Genomic DNA, 26,816 nt, shown 5'->3' on the forward strand with positions numbered 1-26,816 from the left:
TTGGACCAGGACCACCCCATGATAAAGGAAAGAACAGCCGCTTCTTGGATTGAGGACCCCAGTCTTGCTGTAGTGGAATTTTAATTGAATTTGTAGGCTGCAATTCAAAGGAACCTTAATCTCTTAAAAAAAAAAAAAGTCCCATAAAGTTACGAAGATGGTTAAGATGCTCACATATAGACATGTTGTGGGAAAGGGGCCAGAGGGAAGAGAGGCATGAAAAGGTGGAGCAGGTGCGTAGAGGAAGAAGCAGCACAGTGGGGCAGCGGGGAGAGGCAGAGCGTCCCGCAGGGGCAACAGCTCCTGGGACTGCACAGCGGCATGGGAACCCACCAGGCGCGGATGCAATATCGCCATGCCGGTATGCTGCCACAGTGAAATAGGTCATCTCTTCTTCTAGATCCATGATTCTCCCTGTGCAGAGTGTGGGTTTTGTGGTAAGGAGCAGAGAAATAACAAACCAGAGCTTCTGTTCTCATAGGACAATGTCAAAGGAACCAGCCTTTGTAAAGAGCGGGTGCTCAGGCTGCCACCTGAATTCCCTCTTCCTCGGCATTTTGCCTTCCTTGAGCACAGCCAGGACTCTGAGCTCAACTTGTCTCTCAGGGAGACCCCCACACAGCTTTGGGTGCAACACGTTTACAGGAAAGCCCAAGCTTCATGCACTCCCGTGGGAGTAGTACTCAAAAATACTAACCCAGTGCTCCCTCTCCCAGTGCCAAATGAAGAGCTTCATCAGGGTAAGGTTAGTATCTTATCCCCACATCTTCTCCCTCTCTGTTTAAAAATTCCCTACAGAGCTCCTAGTTGAGCTCTGCCCAGGCACTTGGCATAGGCATTCATCTCAAATTCTGCTGCAGACTTAAAGAAATGATACAGAAAATCTCGTTTCAGGTGTAAGCTTTCTGACTGGTGCTGCTTTCACGGCATCGTTTTGTTTTCTTTCTCTGCTGCTGGCATCAGGCTGGGCAGCACTTGAGAGGGTGGAAGGAAAGTAGAGCAGACAGCAGATTTTGGAGGAATGAGGCCCTGGGCCAGGGGAGACATGAGGATTAAAGTCTTAATTTTTTTATCAGTTGTTTTGTCTTTTTTATTTCACGGCACTTTTAAATTGTTGCCATCGTATAGTCTGTGTTGTCCTGGAAAGTGCCCTGACTGCTTTCACTGCTGTGCCGGAGGCCGATTAGAGTCTATGGTTAATTTGGGGATAACTGCTTGTGGAATAAAAAGACAAAACAAAACACAAAAAATTGTTCAGCCTGTCTGAGGAGAATAAAGCAACTAAATCCAGCTTGTAAACATAAGGTAAAGGAATACCAGATGGCAGATTTACACTTGTATGCTGGTGCTGAGTATCGCCTCAAAAAGGGTCTGGTGATGGAATTGGGTTTTTTAGGTTACAGTAATTAACAGAATGCATCTTGTCATGAAAAAATCCAGCAGGAGACATAGAAAATTGCAATTAAACATTCTCTTTACTGGGGCCTTGCTCCGAAATTGCACAAGTGGTAAGTGCTCAGAGTGCCCATCAATGCTGCTAATGAAAAGACCCAGTCACGTTTTACACTTTTATTTGGATTTAGATCAACACCACAGATAAGATACTTTGGTCAAACACAAGAAAAAGGTTGCTATGCTGCTCTTTCCTGGCTGCAATAAGTACAGTAACGTGGAAAAAAAAATGCTGGTTCTCATGGAACACTGAATGTAAATCTTGGATTGGCACATACAGCTACTAAATACATTGTTTGCACTTCGTACTTTAAAATGGAATTGCACATGCAAGATGTAACCAGGCTACCAATCACCTTCAGCACTGTCCCTGTACTATTTTTACTTTTTAAGCTCTTTGCTTGCCTTTTTCCCAGCAAGAAAAAAAGAATATAATTTGCTGCTCTATTCAGTATTTCAGTGATTAGTCTGCTGATTTTGACACATTTAGTAAAGGTCACATTGAAGTCCTTCCTGGTAGAATTGGTATCTCCTCTATAGCTTGACGTGCAACACTATATGCATCGCAGGCAGCAATGGAAATCCACTGAAGTGAGGTGAGAGGTCTGCCCAAAAGCTGATGAGGAGAGGTTAACACCAAGCAAAGATATAGTAGAGGGACTGGCGTGAATGCAGTTCTTATAATATCAAGAGTCAATACTACTACCACACAAATAATGACATATCAATAATATATTGTACAAGCTTATACAGCAACACATGTTGATTTGCAACATTGTACAGTTTAAATCTAAAGTGCACAGCCTCAATCTGAGGTGACAAAACAGTACTATCAATATAATAAAGGCAACACAATTACAGACACAATTTATTTCCTCTTACTTCATGTCCTCATATTACATTGAATCAATACTCCATTTATCTATTTTAGATGAAATTAAAACCACATTGCACTTCTTTTTTTTTCTCTTCAAGTATTTTAGAGACAGCAAAACAATATTGCTTTACAAACAAAAGTTGGCCGTTTAGGCAAATTTAAACCAAAACTTTAGTAGGGTTATAAGTAGACAGGCCCGAGCCGCAGAACTCTTACCAACGCTTCCAGATGTTGGGGGGAAAGAGGGTAAATGTCAGTTTCCATGCCAGAGTCACCTCTAATGTTAAGGAATGATGCAGCACATGAATTCTGCAAGAGCTGTGCCCATGGTTTCTAAAAAGGCTGTGAGGCTCCGCGTGGGCTGTTTTAGGCAGATGTAGCCTTATCTCAATTTTTTCTGCAATTTCAAAAGCCGTTGCAGACAAGGATGGAGTCCAGCACTGGGAGAAACCTTTGACAAAGCAGTTTGCTACTTAGACCCCATCCCTGTCACTCAGATTACAGTCACACTTAATTTAGGCCTTGTCTTGCAGACCTAAGGCCTAAATTAGAGACCTGACCATCTGTAAGAAGTCTTTACCCTCCTAATGTAGCTGTGAGGTTTCATGCTATTTCTTTAGTAAGATTTTCAGTCAATTTTAATTTTCAGTGTAGTTTTGGACTGCTCACAGCAGAAACGGTTATGAGATAAGCGTTTATTCAGACGTGACATTTTTTGGATAGGCTTTTTGACCACAGAATACAGAAACCATCCAAATACAACCTTATTTCAGTCTTGGTTAGCACTGTATATTGATTGTGCGTCTGCTTAGTTAGGCCAAGTGGGAAACAATTAGGAATAATAGCATCCTATTGTTGTACTGTAATTGATCTTATTAAGTGGTTTTAAGAGCTGCAGTACTCTTGAGGTTTTTCAGTAATCAACCCTGGAGATGTACAATCCATATGACATGGAGAAATGAGGTATTGGTACCTCTTAAGAAAGTAGTATGTGGGCTTGTATTTTAAAATAAGCAGTAATAAATATCTGAGGCACCTCCATCAAAAGAAAAAGAATCCTAGTTAATTTTCAGCTTCTGTCCTTGAAGTTTTATAACCCATATAAAATAAAAATATATAGTTTACAAAATAGGATTTTTTTAATATATATATATTTCCTTTTGTAAAACTATACCTATTTAAATACATTGAAATGTTGCTATAGGTAAATTAGAAATTCTGTTCTAATACTATGAAAAAGGCAAAATACTTTCACTTTTAAACATGCAGCTTGTATGCTCTGCTTCTCACCGCCCCCTCCCACTTCCCCAATTTGATTTTGTCATCATTTTGGGCAAATTTGGCACCATTCAGTCTGATTGCTTTTAATTTAAAGTAGTTGCTGTGTTAAAATTGGGGATAAAATTTTAAGTATCTTCTGTTCTTCCTTATTTGTTTCAGTGAAGCTTTTTGTGCAGCTAATTATTAAGGAAGTATTCTAAAACTCAGGAAAGGACTTTAAAAGAGCCATGTTTCTTGATTTTAAACTGTACTCTACTCCAACGCCACAATATAGAAATAGATTTACTTTGGAACAAACTACAAATACATTCGCACAGTTTGTGACAACTTAATTGTCTACTTAGAGGTCCAGGAACAGACTTTCACACCCGATTATTATAAATCTTGTCCCAGGCGTTCTATTTCATCAATCAGGAAATCAATGTCTTGGTGAGTTGCTGCGGGGTTTGAGATGACCATCCGGAAGAAGTTCACTTTGTCCCCCAGGGGCTGATAGCTCACCATGGTCGTTCCATACTCCATCATCCTGGCTTTTATCACCGGTGCCACCTGCAATGTAACAAAAAGCAGGGGATGATGATCATGATGATTATGATGATTATCATCATCATTATTATAATTATTTTAATTATTTTCATTATTACCATAATCCTTATTATTATTATTATAACAAAACACAGACTATGTTTTCTTCTTTTAAAAAAGATGAAGAGCTACAAGAAGCAGTTAAAATGAGATTACATCCAATATTGATAAAAAAGTTAACCTCCATTAAGGAATAAATGGCTCATTGAAAAGACATTGGGTTTATCCTGTCTCTTTGTCCTGCTCTTTAAATCACTGGGGAATTTCCTCCCCCCACTACTTTCTCAATATTGCTGACAGCCACACAGTAGCTGTTTTTTGTAGTGCTCAAAACATAGTTACAACCACTTTCCATCTTCTTTTCGTACACCATAGTGGCATGGTATTATCAACCTATTGTTGTACTTGCTGGGTTTAGCAATTGCAGTCTGCAGTAACTTCAGTAAATATACACAGAGTTCAAGTAAGTACTCTAGAGACCAGGCAAACCCAGGGAATACCAAACGCGGAGACCAGAGTAAGGTGGTGCCAGCCTAACCTGCAGTAAAATGACCACAGAGGTGTCATTTGCCGGAATATCGCACCTTGCCCTGTGCCCTGTGAGACCATTTTGAGGATTGCCTGCCTGCAAGGATTTCACTGTTCACTACATGATGTCCTGGAGGGTGCTGCTTACCTTCATAAGGCGGCTCATTCTTTCTTCGTTGTCTTCCATACTGCGCAAGCTGGGAGGTATATACCAGAAGCAGACATTTGTGTGCTGAGGCTAAACACAGAATAATGGTTTACACTGTAAAAAATGCTCATAATATCTCAGTTGCAATTAAGCTCATGCCTTTCGCCCCTCTCATATATCATATTGTGACAACAGTCAATGGTTTTCATTATGGTGGTCCACTGAGAGTCATCATCATTATTAATGCAGAAAAGATAATTTTAGGCAATTTATTCCCAGGGTGTCAGATGCAGAAACACATCATCCAGCTGTGCAAATACAGTTATCCCCTACTGAGAGGCATCTAGATTTGGTAGGTGCTGTGCCCTCCAGAGGTTGAAGGGATCATGTGGCTAAGGCAAGAGTCTATTACAGATAATTTAGAGGTGAGGACCGTGTCATTTACTTTAATGACACGACAGAATAATATAAAATCTGGTTCTGTAAACAGGAGTCACATAGGTGGTACATAAGACAGCCTAAGATTTTCTTACATTTAATGGAATTTATTACTTCTCAGTTTGATTCAGCTAGCTGCCGTGTTAATATGCATGCACCACAGCGTCTTAGTTAGTTTAACTTATATGGGAGCACCAAGTAGAAAGGCATGAAGTAAGAACCAGTTGACAAATTGTGTATTTTTGCAATCTCCTAACAGTTGCCTCCCTTGCCACGTTCCTCTTTGCTGGGTGCTAAATGTGTGCCCTGCTGCTGCTGGTTCCTTTACTCATCATCAGACCCAGTGGACCAAATTCAGTGATGATATGTGAGGTGCAGGAAATAAATCACATAGGGGCATGTGGGTATGAGCCTGTGATCTCTGAAGAAACATGGTGACGTTTATCCTTGTGCTGCAGAGCACTTAGGCACACACTAAGTGATCACTACCAGGGAGCAATGTTCTGAGAGACAAAACCTTCCAGGGCAAGTACAGAGACCAGAAACCATCACAAGTAGGAGGAAAAAAGCTAAAATGACATCTTTTTTTCCCTCTTTTATAGGCAAAACACCAGTTAGCTTTGCAACAGAGGTTTCTACCAGGCCTGTCTCCAGCCATCACAGCCAGAGAGGGTTGCCCACAAAGAGCTGGCCAAACATGGGACAGTCCGGTGCAGTTCAGAGGTACAGCCACACAACCCAGGCAGCACTACCTTGCCTGGGCACTATGCTCCAGCTGAGCACCTGGCACCCAAGGGTCCCGTCTCAGCTGGACTCCCTCAAGAGAAACAACATGCCTAGAGATATTTGCATCCCACACGGTGGTGTCACCTCTGCCACATGAGCCAGCTGGGCTCCCGAGCAACACCAGCCCCTGCCCCGCTGTACTGCACCCCATCGCAGCAGGGACTGCAGTGCAGACAGCCTCCCCAGGTCCCCTGTGACTGCCCACCTGAAGATGCTGATAAAAGTGCTTTGCACAACCATCCTTTCAGAGTTGTGTGGGGCACTGTAACCCCCCACTCGTAACAGACCCTGCTATTAGGAAACCACAACTTGTTTTTATTACTTAAGAGCTGGTTCTAATTGTGTGTGTGCTGTGTTAGCCTGAGATGCCAGTGTTTAGTTTCAGTGGGGTGAAACTGTGCAAACTGAAATCTTATGTACAGCTGCCTCATCTCCCTTGTCCCTGGATCCCATGAGGAAGAGAGATACTGGCACAGTAACAGGTTTTGTTACAAGGGACACTGCTTTCTGTCATGTGCTGTTTGGTTTGACCTGTTGGTAGCATCCCAATAGGTGACTAAGGCAAGCGCTGTTGACCAACTGGGAGAAAGAAGTTGCAAAACATACCTTTCCATCGAACACCATTTCATACCCTTCTCTGTTCTTTATTTTATTGTATAGGTATTCTGCAAGTTCCAAGCACTTATCAATTTGTGCTTCAAATCCTGTGGTTCCCTTTAGAGACAGAGGGAGAAAAAAAGTTATGGGACTATCTGTTCTGTGAACCGAAACAGCGAAAGGACCATGCAGCACTTGCCAAAGCACCAGCACAAGTCACCTCTCAGAAGTCTCTTCTGAGTCTTCTCTGACATCCTAATCTGTCAGAAGGGACAGATTAACGATTTGATTCTATGAGACGAAGGGCACTTTGCTAAGCAGAGCTCCTTCGTCTCTAGCTCTTGCCACTGACTCCCTTATAGCCACCTCTGCAAAATAAGCACTGGGTACTAGCTCGGTTCTCAGCAAAATATTGCTAACACCTCCGATGAAGGGTGCCCTCATTGGTAGATTGTGTGGAGAGGCTGAGCACGGTTTTGGACAGCCTGAGCTGGTGCAGAGGAGAGTCTCTAGAAGGTGTTTAGTTCCAGACATGGGGAGTCTCCTGCTATTTTCAAAACGCGGGATTTTAATCTTCCAGAGGTGATGGGCTGGGGGCTTTTCCAAGAATAATTTATCTTTTTTAATTAAACACAGAATGGGGCAGGTATGCTTTTAGAGCCTGGCCTGATGCCTGTGAAAATGCACATTTTGTTTAGATACTGCCCTGCCTCTGTAGTGTTTTTCTCTCTTTTCTTCTAATTGACACCATATAAACTCAGAAGCTGTGTTTTTAAGAGCTGCAGCAAATCCTGCTTCTTCTTCTCTGGCAGAGTCATAATCCTCTCTCTGTGACATCATAATTGTTCCTGCAATCACCAGCTGTGATGCCACAAAGGATCCAGCTTTATGAGGGAGGAAGGGGAATAAACAGCTGGAATAGATAAACTGTTTAAGAAACACACATCCTATTTTGTAACGTTAATATTACAAGTGGAGTGTGAGAAGAGAAAAAGCAGTACAAGGCATATTGAAAAAATGGGGTTTAGAAGAAGAAATGTCTCTGAGTAATGGATGCACGTCCCTGCTAAATCTGTTCTGGCAGTGCAGAACTGACTTAAAAGCCCCTGACATTATCCCTCTGTGTACAGAGATTTCAAAACAGGGTAGAGCTAGCACAGCCCCGGGAGAAAGCCTTGGAGTTAGAGACGTGGCTAAAATTGCCTGCCACTCAGGAGACCCCAGTTAGCACAACAGCTATTGCAACCACAGAAACTTTCATCCTCCTTTACAGACTCCCACACCTCCAGCTACATTTGATGTCTGTCTCAGAACTGCTTTCAGAGTTTTCATGAAGCACATGAGGATCTTTTAAGGCTTTCTGGAAATGAAAACAGTGATGTCACCTCCTCTGAACAAACCTGAGGCAACTTGACATAATAGGTTGGATAAATATATGGAAGAACTTATTTAGCAACATTCTACAAATACAGATGAATTAATCATTAGAGCTGGTATTTTCAGATTTCCCAGAGAACAGATTTTGATGAGTTTTCCTCTACTCCTTCAAAAGATGACTTTGTATCTACTGCATGCAATGAAACTAGGTATTCCAGTCCTGATTTGCCATGTTTAGTTTCTGAATGTCATTAAAACATCTTTTTATTTTGAGAAATCTTCATAATAACATTCTTAGGTATATGATTTATGCTGTTAGACTCCTACAGTTACACAAAGCAAATGCTATGCAAAGCCATGGAGTTCAAGTTTCAAAATCATGTGTGCTGCTTTGAAGCTAAATTGTTAAAAGTATGAAAACCCAGAAAATAATAATGTTCTTTCTTTCATGTTATAAATGGGAAATTCAGGTCAGATATTCTCTAAAATGATGATTACGGAATAAAACCCTGTATCTGGTGTGCATTATTTTAAAGCAAACAAATATATTGCAGGCAGTCCTACCTTTGCCCTCCACATCAGCCATAGCTTGAAGACATCAACATGCCGTCCACATTGCAAAGCCTTGTCTCCTGTGTCATAAGACAGGTCGTAGTGCTTGTCTTGTTGAAAGAGGTAGGAAGCATGCATTTGATTGCAACTCTGCATCAATCCCTTATAAAAACAAAGGCACAAAAAAGTGATGTTGGCACAGATGTGACTACTGTTTTGAGGGTTGCTTTGGGCAAAAAATTACAAACACCCAAATTCAGTGGAATATAGTCCAAGTGCAAAAGGAAGATCAAAAAAAGAGACAAAATCAGACTTGGTTGCTCAGTGGACTAAATTTTTCATATCCCATTCAGTGCCCAGGACACCTTCGTACCTGATCCAGCAATGTGTAATCCACTCCCAGAGCCAAGGCATTTTTAAAAAAAAAGCTGGACATTGTGCTTCCTAACATCATTATGCGTAAGTTCATTTTTGGATCTCACTTTTTATTCCTTGTTCTCGTTCCTTTTCCTCCTTTCCTTGGAAGGCTTTTTTTCTGGTTGAGTCAGACCAAGCCAATTTGATGACTAGGCTAAATAATATCACACTACTTTTCTAATTGCTTTGGTCTCTAAAATTCTGATTTTCATTGTTTTCTTTCTTTGTAGGCATAGTTCTTTTCTGCAAAGCCCCCAGTTGCAGATTGGATCCTTAAGTGGTATAGAAAGCTTTGAACACACAGAAGAGCATATGGCCTTTAAACAGCCAGCTAGAGCTATTTCTGGGTTGCAAGATACCATTTTGAGAGGCAGCTTTGTGGGAGGGCCAGAAGCCAACAAGGTGAAGAAACCTGGCTCATAAAAGAATAAGGTTTCCTTTTTAGCTTTTTAAGTGAAATGCAGAGAGTCATGTTCTGGCTCTAGTTAAGTCCTCAACCAAGTTTAAGGTATACCTTAGGGCTGTTGCCTGAAACTGCAATTTTGAGTCCAAGAAGAATCAAAACTTGGCTGTTTATCATCAAGTCTAATCTTTACGTGTAATTCAAAACTGAGATAGTAAAATGAGAGGGAAAAGAAAAATTGGCTTTCTCCTAATCTGAGCCACCTGTTCTCACTAGAGGTCAAGGATGGTACTGACTTCAACCAGGCAGGATTTGCCTCGGGGAACTGACCCAGAGGGCAAATAAAAGCCAGCTTCTCTCTTCCTAAGTGCAATCACTTTGTATACAATCTGTTGTACAGCTGTTAGCAAAACAGCAACCAGCTTTTTGATAGCTCGTCTAGTAAGAGATGGTTGTATAGTGGCTGTCCCAGTAACTGATAGTTATATGAAAATTACAGGCTTGAAGGGCAATTCAAATTCTAGTACTAAATGAAATGTCTACTTTTTATTCCAAGTGATCTTAGTCTTCCCTTTTTATTTCCATGTGCCCCGAAGTGGATATATGGATCAGAGATGGGCTGAAATATCTATCATAAAAGTCTAGAAAGTATAATGATGTCTAGATTCTGGACCAAATGTCATGTTGCATGTATACCATAGCATTCATCCTAAGAGGACTACCATTTGCCTACAGATACATTTTATGCTACACAGAAACTAGTGGGGTTACACAGCTATGCACCCACAACTTAACTATGGATATTTTGAATGGAAAGCCACAAAACTCTGTAGAGACATTGCCATTAATTGGATCTATCATTTCTGCTAGACAGCTGCTTTAATTCCTTTTGCAGTCACAGCCTGAGCATGTAACTAGAGGTCTACTTCTCAGTTTCTTTTATAATCCTCATCACATTAGCAAATAGCTATGACACAGTTACGAAGAAAATATCCAGTATTTTCAGAAGCAAAATGTCAGAAAAGATCAGAGAAGTGACTATATTGGGACATACCTCTTCTCTTACTAGCAGGGCTGAACACTGCAGCGGGACACCCATCATCTTGTGAGGGTTCCAGGTCACCGAATTGGCCCTGGGACAGCAAACCACATGAAACTCAGACATTGTACTATGGTGGTGAAACGATGGAGACATTTAGTAATAATAACAATGAACGTATAGTAATGTGCACTTTCTTCTTTTTCTGAGCAAGCAAAGCTGAAAATAATCATGGCAGATATTAGGAAAGTAATGCCTTCATAAGGGACCTAATCCACTCTAGTTGGTTTTCGGATGACAATTCTGGCAACTTACCGCAGGATAATGGCTCTATCCACTGAACTTCATCAGTATTAAACTTTCTGGGGAGTCATCTATACTTCATAAACATAGGACAAACTTCCTAAAAACACCCCCCTGACTGATGAACTTCCTAAAGTCGCACAGCTGATTAAAGATGCAGATAGGAAGCTGGCAAACTAGCATACTCCCTCCCATTGATTCCAGTTTCAGTAAGATTTTAGTAAGTAGCTCACATAGGCATTTTTGAAAATTCCCTTAAATACTTCTGGGTACCTCTGAGTCTCTGAGTAACTTGGAAAACCTGGCCCAAAGCAATTTTTCTCAGTGTTCTGCTGATGGTAAATTTTCATAGCTCCTTCATTTTAGCTTGGCTATAATAATTCACACAACTGAAGGTCTGGGTCCAAAATTACCACAGTAATAAACATAGAACTGATCCACGCTTCCACAAGAGAGCCTGATCCTGCCTCCCTTCAGGACACATTCACTGCAAAGATAACTGTCAGCTCAGACCTTGTGAACAAACAGGGTACTGTCACAATACAGCTTAGAGAAGACACATTTGGGACTGTGGCGAGGGCTGAATGGAAGATTGTCCAGTTGTTTATTATTTTAATTTTGTGTTATCCTTGACTGGCTATTTGTTAATTACTATTATTGCATATGATTAGCTGATAGATGTATACATTTGCGTCCTATTTGGCAGGCTGTCAAGGATGCATAGTGCACAGGATTTCATGTAGTGCAGTGATTTGAATTTTGATGGTATAAAACAGTCAACTGGGGCATGTGAAATTTAAAGGACCCAGGACACACTTGCAGATAACACTTACGTGAACAGAGGTGAGCATGTTGGAATCTGGCAGTATTTTTCTTTGTAGGATCTGGAGACAGTGCTATAGGTTTACGCAAGTCCTTATAATTTCCTGCCAAATTGCTTTCACTCCTTCAAAGCAAGCAACTCCAAAATTCGCATGGACACCAGGCAGCACTTCTGTGCTTTCTTCTTTGCTATTTAAATGGGACTGCACAAGTGTCTGATGCAAAATCTGTAGGGAACAGGCTTACACAGGCAACATCTGGCCACTTGGCTTGGCTTTTTGAGTATTTGGCAGCTTTTAATCAGCTCAGTCAGTCATCTGATTGCAACACCAAAGCTAATGATTCTGAACATGCACTCAGGTCTATGAATTTCCTTTGATATGATACTTTTTAATTTTTATCTGTGCCTATACAGAATCAGGCAGAAATTCTTTAAAAGACTTCTAGGTAATAGTAGTGGTATGGATTTTCTCATGCAAAAGGATTATTTACTGACAACAGTCAGATGTTAATTATCTGCCTAAAACATTTAATTTACCCTAAGGTCATTTATTTCCCCAATTACATCCCAATTGCACACAGAAAAAAATTAATTATGTAAAATAAAAATCCACCATTTTTCATTTGTTACCAGTCATTCTGGGCTTCAGCCATCAGTATGTGCTTGAAGAAATTGCTGACTGAGCCAAACAGTGAAGGAAAAAAGCTACATGTATCCACAGATGTTTTTTTAAAGCATCTCACGTTCACCCAAATAACTGAGCACCAAGCAGCTATGGGATTTTTTGGCTGTGGGTCACAGACAGAAAAAAAAAAAGAGAAGTTTTCCTTTAGAGATTTCAAACGGATGACAGGAGAGATTCAAGACTGGCAGAATTTGGTCCTCAGCCATCATTAAAAACAGACTGAGGTGCATTCACTGACCAGCCACAGCCCTGGAAAGGATGCCCAGACCCTGTACGAGAGCACTCATTCAGCTGCAAACATGCTTTTCATGTGTAGCTGTCACCCCCTGCCTGAGCTTCTGGGAGAGGGACACCAGACCGAAACTCCTGACGGTGGCCAGACTGATCTGCTCCAGACACCAGGCGTTCAGGGTGCCTTGGAGCAGCTTGAAATCTGCCATGTGGGGACTGGAGGGCACCGTGAGGATGGTCCTGCAACTCCTCCTGCCTTTGACAAGAGTATTTTTGCTGGACTGTCTGTTACCAGAAGGATGGGAGTACTCAGAGCACAGAGTGCTCCATTTAACGTTCCCTCCTCCTTGTCCCTTTCTCCCCTATCAAACATGAATAACAGCTCCAGTTCTCTTCTATCCAGACCTGTAATGACTGGGTTGTACTCTAGATTCTACCATGAAACAGGAATGTCCATAAAAGTTGTGTCTAGTAAGTCTCCTCTAAAGATACCCCCATTTGAAATCTGACAAACTGAAATGAGCTGCTGTGTCCATCAAGCAGAGGAACAGCATTGGAAATGACAAACTTCATTAATTCACTGCCAAACATATGGAGATGTTGCTTATCAAAGCACTAGATAAAATCCAGTGGAGTTTTGGATCTAAAGCATATTATTTGGAAAGTTGTCCAATATAGATCCAACCTGAACTTCACATTCCAGCAGAATTTGGACAGCAATTTGGGAAGCAAACTCTTTTTTTCACGCTCTGTCCTCACAGGCAACTGGGTAGATTTTTCTAACTTGCTGGATATTTGGATGTATATCCTTTTAATGCACAATATGTAAGTTTGGAGTGCTGGAGGCAGTCTTAACTTAAGTAAATTGAATTCATAGAACCATTGGCTGATTTCCAAATTTTGCATGTGAGATGTATGAGAAAGGAACTGAATCATCAAGGTATCCTCCTAATCTTCAGGTACAGGATGAGGAAGTTGTTTGTAATTTTAATTGGCAAGGAACAGCAATTTGATTTAGAGATAAAAAAGGCGGAATGGAATAATAATTTACTCTCGAACAGCATGAGCTTCAGAAAATACACAGATGTGAGAGTGACTCCATCTAGTCCAGTGTACCGTCTCCAGCAAGTGGCCTTAATAGGTGCTTCTGGGAGAGGGAAGCACCTCTCCCAGAAGAAGCATACAAAAACAGGGCAAGCATACAAAACAGGGCAAGCATATACGACCTTCCTCCAAATGTTCTCTGAGCCTCCAGTCATTTGTGGCTCACAGAAGTCCTGAATGGTTTTTATTTGTCTTCCCTTGAACGCAGGTAAATCTTAACATCCTATGGCAAGGAGTTCCACAGCTTAACTAAAAATTTCTGGATAAGCAGCTGTTCATAAGTTTAAATTCAGTCTTTCCAGACTCTGAACTGGACTGGCATCACTTATGTTCATCTGTGTGTATGTGCTATGTTCATGAGCTCATGACTACAACTATGTATATCCAGACACAGATTTACTGAGAAGATGTCATTAACACAGCCTGGAGGGGGATATTCTCTCCAGAAGTGACAGAGCAGTGGTCAGTGACTGCCAGGACACCTGTCCAAACTGAAGGTGCATCCACCTTTTATACTTAGACTTCAACACGCAAAACCTCTAAGATTCATTTCTTAGAGGAATGCAATTGCTAATTCATGTTGGACACTGAACCAGTGGATGCTGCAGAAACCACTCTGGAGCTGCACATGTATGCTGGAAGGAGTGAAAAAGCAAACAAGAACTGTCTGCTGTTTGTACTACAAAACAAAGTGCCACACTACTGTAGCATTGAACAAAGGCGTGTAGCAATGCTACTTAACTGGAAGGACAGTTTGCATAAGTTCTTCATACTGTATCTTGGAGATAACATCGATTTTTATTTTTATTTATAGACATTGCTATGGTAATCACAAGTGTGTTACAATGTAAAATTTAATAAATGTATTTAATTAAAGTTAATAAATTATACCTTTCAATGCCATTTAACTTCCATTTGTGTTTTCTCGACATCAGGAGCCCGCCACCCCATGCTCCCTAGAAGGCAAGACACATCTTAATGAGAAGAGAACTCTGCGTTTCTCTGTGATGACATCTGTGCATTCACATCAGTTTGGGGCCCTTTCTTTCTTCTTGCTGATGTGGCACGTTACAAAATGACCAGGCAGATGGGGCCTGAGGCATTAGCTGTACTAACAATTTTCTTCCAGTAGCTTGGAAGCAGTGGTTTATAGCCCATAATCTGAGTGCCAACCTTTATCGTCTGCTAACCCCTCCCTCGCCACCTCCTCTGACACTGACACATTGGGCTGCCCCACACTGTAATTAATGACTTGCAGAGCTGCTCCTCGGTAAGCTGCCTTTTCTCTTTTAGTGATTACGTGATGATAACAGACCAGACTGGGATCTCAGCTGCTCTGGTGAGTTTTCATCGTATTTCACATCACTACTGCTTGCCCCCTACTCATTTGCTTTCACTCACAGAGATCTGGGACAAGCAGGCATTTCATGTGACTGAGAAGTAGCTTAAGGTAAACACGAATTCTTCCTTTGAATTGGAGTGATTTTGGCTGACACAGTAATCCAAAAGCAAGATACCCAGCCTTACGGAAATTCAATTACCAAGCCTTTTTGGAGAAAGGATTTGCAAAAATGACACAAAAGCCATTCTAGGGCTGAAAGATGATCCTTCAGAAAGATTTATTGGCAAGAGCCCAGATAAAGCTAAGAGGCCAATCTGATAAATTTCTCTAGCATTTGCATTAACCTGTTCAGCAATTTGCGGTACTTTATTCCAGACAAATGTAGCCTTTTCCTTATGTATTTATTTTGCAGCTGCTGCCGAAGCTGAGCCAGTGCTCAGTATGGTTCTTATATATTCCTTGTACTAATGGCATTTAGAGATAAAACTGAAGGCCAAAAACCCTCAAACTAGGTCATCTTAAGTGTCCCAGTTGCTAAAAGCACTGCACAGTCACAGCTCCTAAAACGTCCCCCTTACCTTAGCCTTCCAGAGGAGTGGTAAGTCAGTGCTTGGATGTTAGACTTAATTAATGGAACCAAATACAACGTTTTTTGTACAAGATGACACTGTCCAAAATGATTAATGCTAATACACCTTGTAATCCAACCCCCTACAGAAGATGATACTTACATCCACGTGCATCCAGATTTTGTATTTCTTGCAGATGTCTGCAATAGCTATGAGAGGATCAAACGCCCCGTACACTGTTGTCCCAGCTGTGGCACTCACCAGAAAAGGAACAAATCCCTGCAAGAAAGCACAGAGGTATTTGGCAAGGTCAGGGTGCTGCAGCCTCCTCAGTCTGCAGCGGCCCCAACTCCTCTTGCGCTGCCTCCACAGTGAGCCCACAAGTGTCTCCTAGAGGACATCCCTGCTACATTACACTGGTTTTCTCTTAGTTTAGATGCCAGTGATATTATAGTTTCTACCTTAAGGTGGCAGCAAAATTCCAAACCAGCATGCTCCATTTATTAGGATTCATGAGACAGGTAAGGGCTCAGAAGAACAATTCTGCCCCATGCCACCTGCCTGAAACAAAAAGGTCTGCTCTGCATGATGTTGCATAAACCAAACCTCACCCAGGCACCACAGTGCAAGAAATATCTCTGGTGAACTGTGCCCTCAGCTGTATTATAATTATCCCAGTGAGTGTCTGAATGTGTGGTGGCCCAGTCCCGTCAGTGAGAGCATCTTTTCTGGGGGTGTCTCCTGGGGGCAATGCACAGGGGAGGTGTGGGGCTCACCTCCAGCCCCATCCCTCCTGCAGGGCAGGGAGACAGCAATCTCCACGGAGGCCAGGGACCACCTCTTGGATTCCCTCTGCTAAATGTTGTGCCTCACAGAGGAGCACTCACTGTCTGCCACATGCCATAATTTACACCAGTGTTTCATTTTAAATTCATTTGTAGTTCTGTTGATTTCATCAGCAGTACTAAGAGCAACAAAGGTAAAGAGTGGCTACATTTTTTGCAGAGCTGGGGTTTAAACTATCGAAAAGGTCTAAACTTCCCTCTGCAAAGTGAAGTACGTGGTCAGTAGGTTTGGGTGGCACTCTGTTGCCATGTTGCCTTTCATTTTTATCTACTATACTGCTTTTCTTAGCCAAAGGAAGCTTTTAATGAAGATTTGTGCTATCAATGAGCTTTGAATGCTGTGTTTCTAATTATTATTTACATAAATGTTGTTGAAGGCACAGGGCTAAATTCATTGCATACTTAGTAATCTGTTGTTTTAATTCTAGCTTCTATTAATGAACACATACAAAAGTAGTGCATTTTTAGAGATGTGTGGATTTTAGTTTATCTTCCATTGTTTTGATAACTCTGAGGAATACTTTCAACACATTAAAATACATACAAATTATCCAAATGATTACTCTGTTTTTGCCAATATTCAGCTGAGGAACTGCATCATAGGCTGATAATATAAAAAAGGAGGATGTTATGCAGAGGAACATGTAAAAAAAGCCAATAGCTCATGGAGATTATAAAGTAGCTCTAAACCTATTTTCTCAGCAACTCTTGCCTCACTAATTGCCAGGCCACATTTCTGAGAAATAAATCAGAAGTTAATGGGCAAGCCTATGTTGTTTTACCAAGGAAAGCAAAACAACTAGCTGTATCATTCTTGCGTTTTTTTTCTTTGGAAGCAGAAAAGCTAGTAAACTTACTTTTTGTTTGGCTTCAAGAATTCTTCTTTCAAGGTCTGATGGGATCATTTTCCCTCTGGAGCAAGAAAGAGTTCTATTAGAAATTTGATCTTGAAATAAATTCTTCCTGTTACTTCTTCACTTAACAGGAAACCCAAATAAGGAACAAAGAGACTTTTTGCCTAAGGCTTATGCAGCACTGGAGAGCACAGAAAGACTCTGACCATTAGTCTGAGTTTTTACCCTAATTATTTTGTCAACCAGTTTGCATCAATATGGTGATGGTAACTGAGAGAAGTTATCTCATGGCCACCCTTATTAAAGACCGATGCTGCTCCATGGAGCCTCCTGGTCCTGTTTGATGTTACAGCCCTGGGAATATGCTCCAGGCTCTCAGGGAGAGGCTTAGCCCAGGGTCCCAAGAAGCTTGCTGGGTGCCAAACCCCATGCTCCCCTTTCAGCAGGCACAAAAAATGCCAGCTGAGCTGCATGGCCTTGAGCAGCGCAACTCAGCTCTGGTGCAAGCAGTCGTTTCTGTGTTTCCATCCGAGGGATGAACTCATTTCAGGGCGACTATTCCACAGTTTGGTGCATTACATGTTTGCATTTGCTTGAAGCAGGATATGAGAAGAAGCTACTAGTCTGGACTCATTAAACGCACTGTCAGGCCCTTTGTGTTGACGGTATACTGTATTTGCAACACATTTAGTATGAACCATTCACATAAGATTCAGACTCAGCAGTATAAGGCCTGAAGGCTAATTTATGAAATCCTGTAAATGAATTAGGTGCAAGGTAAAACAGTGTTGATGATACTGAATATTGAGGTTAAGTTTTTCTTTGCTTTAGCCACAAGCAAGACTAGCTAAGAAGAGAGTATGCGTAACAGCAATACAAGCAAGACTAGCTAAGAAGAGAGTATGCGTAACAGCAATACAAACATGACAGCTCCCCACATTACAGGAATAAACTCTTCACTGGATTTAAGTGTTGTCCATTTAGATTTTTATGCATATATGTACTTTAAAGGACTTTTTCAGTTTTTAGTACAGTTGGACACATTTTTTCTGTCACAAGCATTGTTTCCTGTTGCTATAAAAAAACCCCTTTACTAAAACTCAAAATAGCAGTTTTAGGGAAACAAATAAAACCACGAGTTTTAGTTTTACTTTTACATTAAAAAAAAACCCTGAAGCGTTTTCATGACATTTGGATGGATGTAAATAAAAAAAAAAGAAATTAATTTCTTGTAGTAAGATACTGCTAGGTTTTATAAGTTTTCATCCTTACACAGCTCACAATAAGTCAGTAACTATTTCAGTAGAAATGGGTTTGCACTGCTGAGTTTTTTGCAAAATCTGTCTAAAAATTAGCCCTGATTTTTCTCATAGAAGTTCAAGGTCTAAAGAGTATTCAACTCACTGTGAGCTCTCCCCAGTTACATGACATGTTCAGAGAAAAGCAGTAGTTGTCTTATCTTCAAAAACTGTTTCTGGGATCATTAGAGGAATAAAGAAAAAAAAAGCATGCCAAAGGAAGGCAATGAGTTCCTCCTCCAAACATAGTTTAGATGTTGGTCTTTAATGGCTTCTAATTTATTGAGCTTGTGCATACAAACAGACAGAGCTGGGCAGAACCCTTCATTGCCAAAATTTTTTTACCAAGACAAGTGATTATCTAGCCCCTGGTCATGTTGAGTATGCCAAGCTTTACCAAGAAGCAAGCAGTAGGTTGGCTTTGGGAGAGGCAGAAGAGACTCAGCAGCAAAAGGACACCGAGCATAGAGTAAGTGTTGGTGTCTAAGTCTTCTCATATTACCCACACCTGCACACAGTCTTCACTGCTGCCACACCATACTAAAGTGTTTTGACCCCAAACCTGCATGTAATATGCTACTGCTACCAAGACGTCTGCATGGTAGTAAAAGAGGCAATGGAAATATATGGTTGTTCGGTCTGGGGTATGAGCAAGAACATGATTTTCTGCATGTTCCCCTGGCTTGAAATTCACCACACATTTACATAGTCCCACGATACAACAAAACAAGGCAAACTTGGCAGGTGTGGGTCAGGATGGGGAAGAGAAGAGAAGAGCCACCAAGAAGTGTGCTTGGTCATGCTGGAAACATCAAAAAGATCTCATGGTGCTCCTTCACCCTCCCACAGGCCCAGATCTTCACAGAGGGTCCTCTCCACTGCACGAGCCCACATCCTGTGCAAACAGCCTGCTTTGTCCCAGTGGTGTCTGCTGGGACTTGGTGAGACACGCAGTAAACCCGCTGTTTACTTCAGCGTGGGCAGGGTAAGCCTTGTGGTCTTCACAGAAAATCATCACGCTGAATTTGCACAAGAAGAAAAGGAAGACATGACTTCATTGATCCATGTCTGTGTTTAGTGAATAGAAACAATTGGAGGTTTATTTTGATGTGTGTTGGTTGTGTTGATGTTGTCATTAATTCCTCTTCAAGGTGTGCTCAGTCTTTTGTTAATAAAGAGATAATAAGCCCGTAAGTCAATATGCAGATGCTGTGATTAGCACTGTAAATTGCTTAGTTGATGCTCTTCTTTTGATGTGGAAGCAGAGTATTTTGATAGCAGCAAAACCTTCCATTTACGCTAGAGCCATAAATAATTCAATACCTTATAACAATGATATTTGGGACTCATAGTAAGAGCATATTGAAAAGATTCTCAGTAGAATCCATAAGGACTGTTCTATTAATTTTTGTCCCATAGAAAGCATGTTTTCCCTAAAATTTAAAATCTTCATCAGAACATGTTGATTTTGTTAATATTCCTTTGCTTTCTCAAAATGGGTTTTCATAGAGAATCAAAACCTTTTAGTTGGGTGAGTTAAGCAAGAAGTTATCTACCACCGGTTTCGTACTGCTGATGGGACCTGTAGGTTAGGTGCCTGCTGTGCTACTCCTTCCATGGACCATCCCCCTCCTTGGCCTATGCTGCCCACAATGCTGCCAAGACCCTTCTCTCCACATCCCATTGCAGGGGTGTCCCCGTCAAAGGCACTGGGGGAAATGTGTCGTCCAGCTGAGAAGGATGGTGAGAGCATGAAGTAATAGAATTACATAAGCAAATGCGCCTTAATATTTTACTGCTTTAAAAGGCCCACTTCAGTTCATTTTAATGGATCAAAATGTGTCTAAATGCTCCATTTTGATCAAAACAGGCTTCTTCCTCGTTTCTTAGCAGAACATGTAAAGAATGATTGTTAGTTGGACTTCTTGTTTCATTTCAGGATGAAAGAAAAAGCAATATCAGAAATCCCTGAGGAAGGGAACTTTAAGATTTTTGATGAGCTCCAAAAACTGACTTGTAAAGAAGCTACTGATAGAGTCAGTTCCTCAAGCAGGATAAATCACTGTAAGGCTGCTAAAGATGATAGCGCTATGATGAATTATGCCAACTGTTGACTGCATCCTGTATGCTCTCTCTGAGCTGAGCACCTGATGATCTTCTATGTACCGATAAAAAGAGCTGTATTTGGCATCTTTACTTACCTTTCATCACATCTAATCAGAATCACACTATCTGTACCAATACCCAAGGCTGCAGCTCCCTTCTTCACAGAAAAGTGACTCTGAAAAAATACATTTTTTATTATTTATTATTTATTATTTTTATTATTATTTCTTATCCAATTTAATATAAAACACTACACTCTTGCAAGCCCTTCGGCAAGTAGTCCCACACAGGCAGTAATTCTATTCATAGACTTTTTGGAAACCAATCACTGTAATTTGAGGCTTCGTATCAGGTCACTACAATCAATTAGAGAAACAGCAATCACTCTAATCTGGATTTACTCCTAGAATATTAAATACGCAATTGTGGCTGATGATGGACCCGAATTCTGTCCTTGATGCATACCTGCAGCTTCTATTGCTTGTACAGATTCAGCTATGAACTTGATTCACTGAAACAAAAAATTCTCCCCTAGAGAATTCACTTAGTTCGTAGCATCCAGAGTGATGCGCTTCTGCTGTATAACTTCTGGCCGAATAATATACTGAGAGAAATTAAGACAGGAAGCCTAATTGTGATCTCATGCCAGTGAAAGCTAGTAATAACCCCCATTAATAAATAGAGCTACTGCAGTTTAAAATCAGAACTGGGCTATTAGTAAGACTATTAGTTAATCTGTATGTACAGAATAAAAAGTGGAAGTTATATACTGGAGTGCAAGTCAGCCTAATTGTCTCTAGCTCATACGACTTAACTCCTGAGCCAGTGTTGGTTTATAATTCTAATTTAATTCCTAGTGATTATGATAATGAAATAGTTTTATATCAAATTATACCACCAAGAATCTGATTTTTAGTAACTCAAACACAGCTGTAACAATATTGTCCAAAGTAATTTTAACTACAGATTATTAGACTTTAAAAAAATGGAAATTCTTTGCATATACTACAGTACCATTAGCTCAGGATGTAACACTATAAAAAAGATCAAGGAGATAAAAATCTAACAGGGTTTTTTAGGTGTCTGAGATGTTAAAGAAGAAAGGAAGACATATAGTCTGCCGGAGCAGAGAAGCAGACCACAAAGCAGAGAAGTAATCACTATTGCTTTGTCAAGTGAGTATTTGACTTCAACTGTAATGAGAGCAGTAGGGAGCTACAGGGGAAGATATGGACACGACAGTTACACATGTCTGCTTCCCTTAAAGGCCGTGAAGTCAGTGGGATTTCACTGCATACTTATGGGCTCCCTTCATAATGAACACTTTGAGAAATGAAAATCAATTCTAAATCAACTTTGTGAAAGAGAGAGTGGAAGAAGAGTAGAATTGCAACATGTACCTTCAATTTAGTAATTAAAAAAAACCCTGTGTTTTAAAAATCACTCGGGGGAATTATTGTTAACAGTCCTGACTACTGCGGTTTCCGCTCCAAACTCCTTTTTTCGTATGCCTGTATCTCACACCATTTGGGCTGAAACGCCTCAAGTTTTCATGATGCCCATGGACAACTTGAAAATACTTCCTTCAAGTGAATGATGTTTTTCATACTAGGTTAGGTTTTTTTAATGCAGGGGGGTGGTACAGCTTTCCCCCATGGGGCATGGCTGCAGTATACCAACAATTTGTATTGAACAGCCATTGACCACCTTGTCTAGACCTAAAATCAGTTTTTAAGGCCCTAGTACAACTAACCATCCCAGGCCCTGAATTAAGCACATTCTGAAATGTAAACATATGCACGTCAGACTGACCTCCGCACAAGCTGATGATCAAATGAAAGGCATACCCATGCGCTTAGATGAGCAGCAAGGGATTTGTGCTTGTGCTTCAGTGTTTTGCTGAATTAGACTGGGTTCACTGCAGCTAGCCTAATCAGGCTTAAGTCATCATGTAGGTTCCTCTGCAGTCTCGGGGGGGAGACAGGCACCTCCAGAGAAGGATTCATCCAGCATGAGGGTTGCTGTTTTGGAGTGGGTGCTGAATGACATCAGGTGAGGAGATTTCTACCCCTTCCCTATGGACCAAGCCCTCTGATATCTGCTGTCTGTGAGAGCGGGACGTGTACAGCACCTGCAGGCACCAGTGCTCTGGAAACTGGTAGATATTTGATTTTAACACACTGTCATTGTCTAGCCTATTAAAACCACAGGTTAGTGATATGCTCAGATTAGATACGGAGTTTGCCCTGCTGTGTTTCTAGCTGGAGTCACAAAGTGCTAGGAAGTATTTACACATTGAACATCATGGGCCTGCTCAGCATTACACTGATATTTTTCATGGCACGTTCTTTATTTCATGAAACCAAATTTTTGAACAAACACATTTCCATGAGCTTCATCAGGCTCACTAAAATCAGTGGACTTTTCCCAAGTACAAATGCACTGTAGATTAAGGCTTGGACTGGGACCAATCCACAAACTTCTGTAAGTGGAAGATACTGAAGTCTCTTCCCAGCCTTGCAGGTCTCCCTGAGCCCATGGTGCAGCAGTGCAACTTTATGAGAGCAGGGAGGAGGAGAGGCCACGAGGAGGCTACCGGCATCAGGGGGCTTATAAAAAATTCCTAAGTTTAGGAAGGTATCTTTGAACTTTGCAAAAATTGAAACAGAGCTAGAATATTGCCAGCATAATGTCAGTTCATTGATATGCTATGTTAAGCTAGAATTGAATTTATATACTTAAAAAAAAAAGGGTTTTTTTCATGTATTACACAAACTGATGTGCACATACTGGGTAGTGTAATATATAAATACAGGTAGAGATATAGGAGTGAAGAGTCACAGATACATCTCACTGGGTTTTGAGTCAATGACATTATATTGATGAATTTTGCTCCTTATTCCATACTAGTTAAAGTAGATTTACTACTGTAATTTGTTTTTCTAATAGAAAATACAACTATTCAAAATGCCTTAAAAAAGAAAATACGGATTTGAATGGTTTACTATGAGGAAGAAAATTAAGCCCATGTGCCCAAAGGCATCCACTGGAATATGGCCAAGCTCAACTGCCTCATTGAGAAGTCTCATGGCACTGCTAAAACAGCATTGAGGAAAAAAATTAATGTAGTGCTGATAGCTCGGTTGCCTGAAGGCTTTTTACAGACTGAGGGGAACTCAGTGGTCAGGAACCAAAACACGTTTAGGGATAAATTGGGAAGAAATACAGAAGTCTGTGCACAGAAGGGCAAATGCAATTACAGTTTCTAAACAAACTTTGAATACGAAATTGCTCAATCTGAGTATACAGTCACAGATATATGACTACTATTATGTTTTTCTGTCTCAGGGTAACATCAGAGGAATTACTGCAACTGCCTGAGAGGCTCTAGAAGAGCCAGGATGAAAGTGAAAATGGAAAAAATATAGTTTTAAGAGCAAAGAAAACTTCCCTAATGATGATGAATATTAAACTTTGTTTTAATATTCCTGGGATGGTGCTGAAAATTTGGTTGCCTGTGTAATATAAAGGCAAACACAGAGAAATATAAAGGTCAAAGAGAAGGAAAGGCTTGCAGAAATAAGCCTGGTTAGACAGAACTACTGACAGATTCAGCTGTGCTAACAGGGAAGAAGGACATTAATTGTGACCCCTTTGGGAATATGGGGGCTACAGTTTGGCCAAGCAAGGAAGTGAGCTTGAACACCCATCTTTCATGACACAGCCATGTAGGAGTTATGCAGATCTGAAGTCTTATGGTGGGAGAACCAGGGTCAAAAAGGGAGGACGGGGCAGACTGCCTGCTGCCAGTCCTGAAGCGAAAACCAGGCTACGAGAAGCTGGCAGGACCAGAGTCTCACCACTGTCCTGTGCTCGCCAGAGACAGGACGACACGCAGGTGGGAGTGGGCTGTCACTGCGGCTTTCGCCCTCCCTCCCTTCATGCGGTGCTACACTGCAAAAGGGTGCATGGAAGACTACAACTACATCCGCAATAGAGAGGAACCTCAATTTGTCTCTGAAAAGAAATGTGGTTAAAATTCAGTGGTGAAGGAGAAGGCATAGAGTATTAGTCAATATTAGTGACAAAAGCGTATTATTAGTCAGGAAAAAAAAAATGGTGATCTTGAGCCAGGGGAATCTTCCCTTTGTCTAAAATGTCAAATGCTGTTAGGAATAAGTTTGTTTGCCTGATAGCCATTTTTTCATAGTTAGCTTTGTAAAGTAAGAACACATTGTAAATTTATTACAGGTGCAATAATGAATAGGCCTTTTGGAAAAAGGAAGAATTATAATAATTAAAAATGTTATGATGCTGAAAAGTATGGCACTGTTATCTTAAATGAACAGTGCTTCAATATACAGATGCTCTTATTTTTATAGCTTGATAAATTAATTGCTCATAATCTGGCATGGCTGAAGCTGTCAGGAAGAACCATCCTAATGCTGTGAGCCCCCGAGGTCACTGCTGGTTTTTCAGATTGCAGTTTCTCCCTGCTCACATAAACCCAGAGTGGCACAAGCTTTGTGGAGGGAGCTCATCAGCAGTGAGTTCCCAAATGCTGAGCAAGCCGAGTCATCCAGCAGCCAAAACTTCTCCAAGGTCTGCAGGTTTGGTTGCTGACACCCCGGTGCTCTGCAGACCTGGACCCCCAGCCTCACCCCCTCAGCCACATGCCAGCAAAGGAGGTGCACACGCTTTCCTCTCCATCGCCCCTGGGCTTTAAACATTATGGGATCCCTGGATGTGTACGCTGGGCTACTTCTCTCTTAATTTTAATCATCTAAAAATGTGTGTCTGGTCTAGGCTTGCTGTCCAGGCTCCCTCAATTAGTGGGGAAGAAAAGGTACCTCCAGAAGGCACCTCATCCCTGAGGCTTTGGCACCCATTTTAGACTAGGATGAGTTGTCTTCTGCAGATCTTGCTCTCTTTTTATTGGTTATAAAAAGTGCATAGTCTAATTCAGATTAAAGATTTACACTTTAGGTGATTAAAGTTAAGTAAGTGACATGAATCCTATCTTTAATGTCTCATTGTAAGCTACAGCTTTTCTTTCAATTACCTATGAAAAGAGTATACTGTATCCTATCACATTTTTAAATACACTGTAAATGATATATATATTTGCTATTGTTTCCTTTAGCTACTGCTATTCAGTTTTTAAAGTTATTTGTTAATGTCAGGGGAGAAATGAATATATTGTTTCTGCACAACATACTAATATTTCCATCTCCTGCATTTTTGAGATATAAAACTTCATACTGCTTTTCTAATCCAGCAAGACTCACAACTTGTTTTTTTCCAGTGTGGATAGTTTTAGAGCATTATCTGTGGATAAGAAACGTTGCATTGAGTTCAGGAGGATCCTGTGGCAGTGTAAAAGTCACGAGATATCGACCAGATGAAGGATGAGACCCAAATGATGAATGTCTCCTTTGGAACAGGCTGCCTTAGAGCATTGTTTTTCTGGAAAATGGTTTTACTTTTATTTGAATGGAGTTACTTGAATTAAGTTGCTCTTCAAGTAAGACCAACTTTTTCACTGTTTCCCCTCTGGCTTCAAATACCACCAAGCAATACTTTTCTAGTTATTATGCACTAGGTAATGCAAAGAAAGAATGTGTGAATCCATGAGTTTGATTTTTAGTTTCCTTAGGCGGAAACGAAAACACTCCCTACTTACTCTGCATGCTTAGAAGTATAACTTACAGCTTCGTAATTTATGCCACCAAATGGAAAACATGATCTCCAGGCTCCTCAAATCTTTCCCTGGAAGTCCCACCACACTGGTTATCCCTTGGAGAGCTTCTTGCAGGTGCCAGTCCTAGAAACTGCCTCCTAAGTAGCCTGGCTAGAGGGCAATGCTAGGTGCCACAAAGTGGTGGGACTAGAGATCAACTTCTCATTCTGCACCAAAACCAAATCAAAATCTTCCGTAGGCTGTGTGAAATGGAGTTCTGTCGAGCGGTCTGCTTTGAGACAGAAGTCACTTTTTAATGTCCTGTCTCAGAGCCAAGAACCTCCGTCTTAGATTTCAGAAACTGTTCAGAAAAAAGCTTTGCCAAAGCCACTCTTCTCCCACAGCTACTGGTGTAGTTTGCTGTATTCCCTGCAAGTAATGGGGCTCGTCCATGAGGGGAAATCAGCGTGCAAGAAGCTGAAGCGGTGATTTATTG

The 26,816-nt window shown here is 41.0% G+C and overlaps 1 protein-coding gene across 1 annotated transcript in view; it reads right to left on the reverse strand.

Annotated features, from left to right (window-relative positions):
* Positions 1 to 3,307: 3,307 nt before the first annotated feature.
* GAD2 (glutamate decarboxylase 2 (pancreatic islets and brain, 65kDa)) overlaps positions 3,308 to 26,816 on the reverse strand; it is a 38,478-nt gene continuing 14,969 nt past the window's right edge. The window contains 9 exon segments of the mRNA XM_009329136.1: positions 3,308 to 4,159; positions 4,872 to 4,961; positions 6,702 to 6,809; positions 8,634 to 8,783; positions 10,496 to 10,574; positions 14,518 to 14,582; positions 15,700 to 15,816; positions 17,240 to 17,294; positions 20,736 to 20,815. Of these exon segments, the coding sequence (XP_009327411.1) occupies positions 3,986 to 4,159; positions 4,872 to 4,961; positions 6,702 to 6,809; positions 8,634 to 8,783; positions 10,496 to 10,574; positions 14,518 to 14,582; positions 15,700 to 15,816; positions 17,240 to 17,294; positions 20,736 to 20,815 (918 nt within the window). The 3' untranslated portion in view covers positions 3,308 to 3,985.

The sequence above is a fragment of the Pygoscelis adeliae genome, unplaced genomic scaffold (assembly GCF_000699105.1).
Source record: "Pygoscelis adeliae isolate BGI_AS28 unplaced genomic scaffold, ASM69910v1 Scaffold427, whole genome shotgun sequence".
Classification (NCBI taxonomy): domain Eukaryota; kingdom Metazoa; phylum Chordata; class Aves; order Sphenisciformes; family Spheniscidae; genus Pygoscelis; species Pygoscelis adeliae.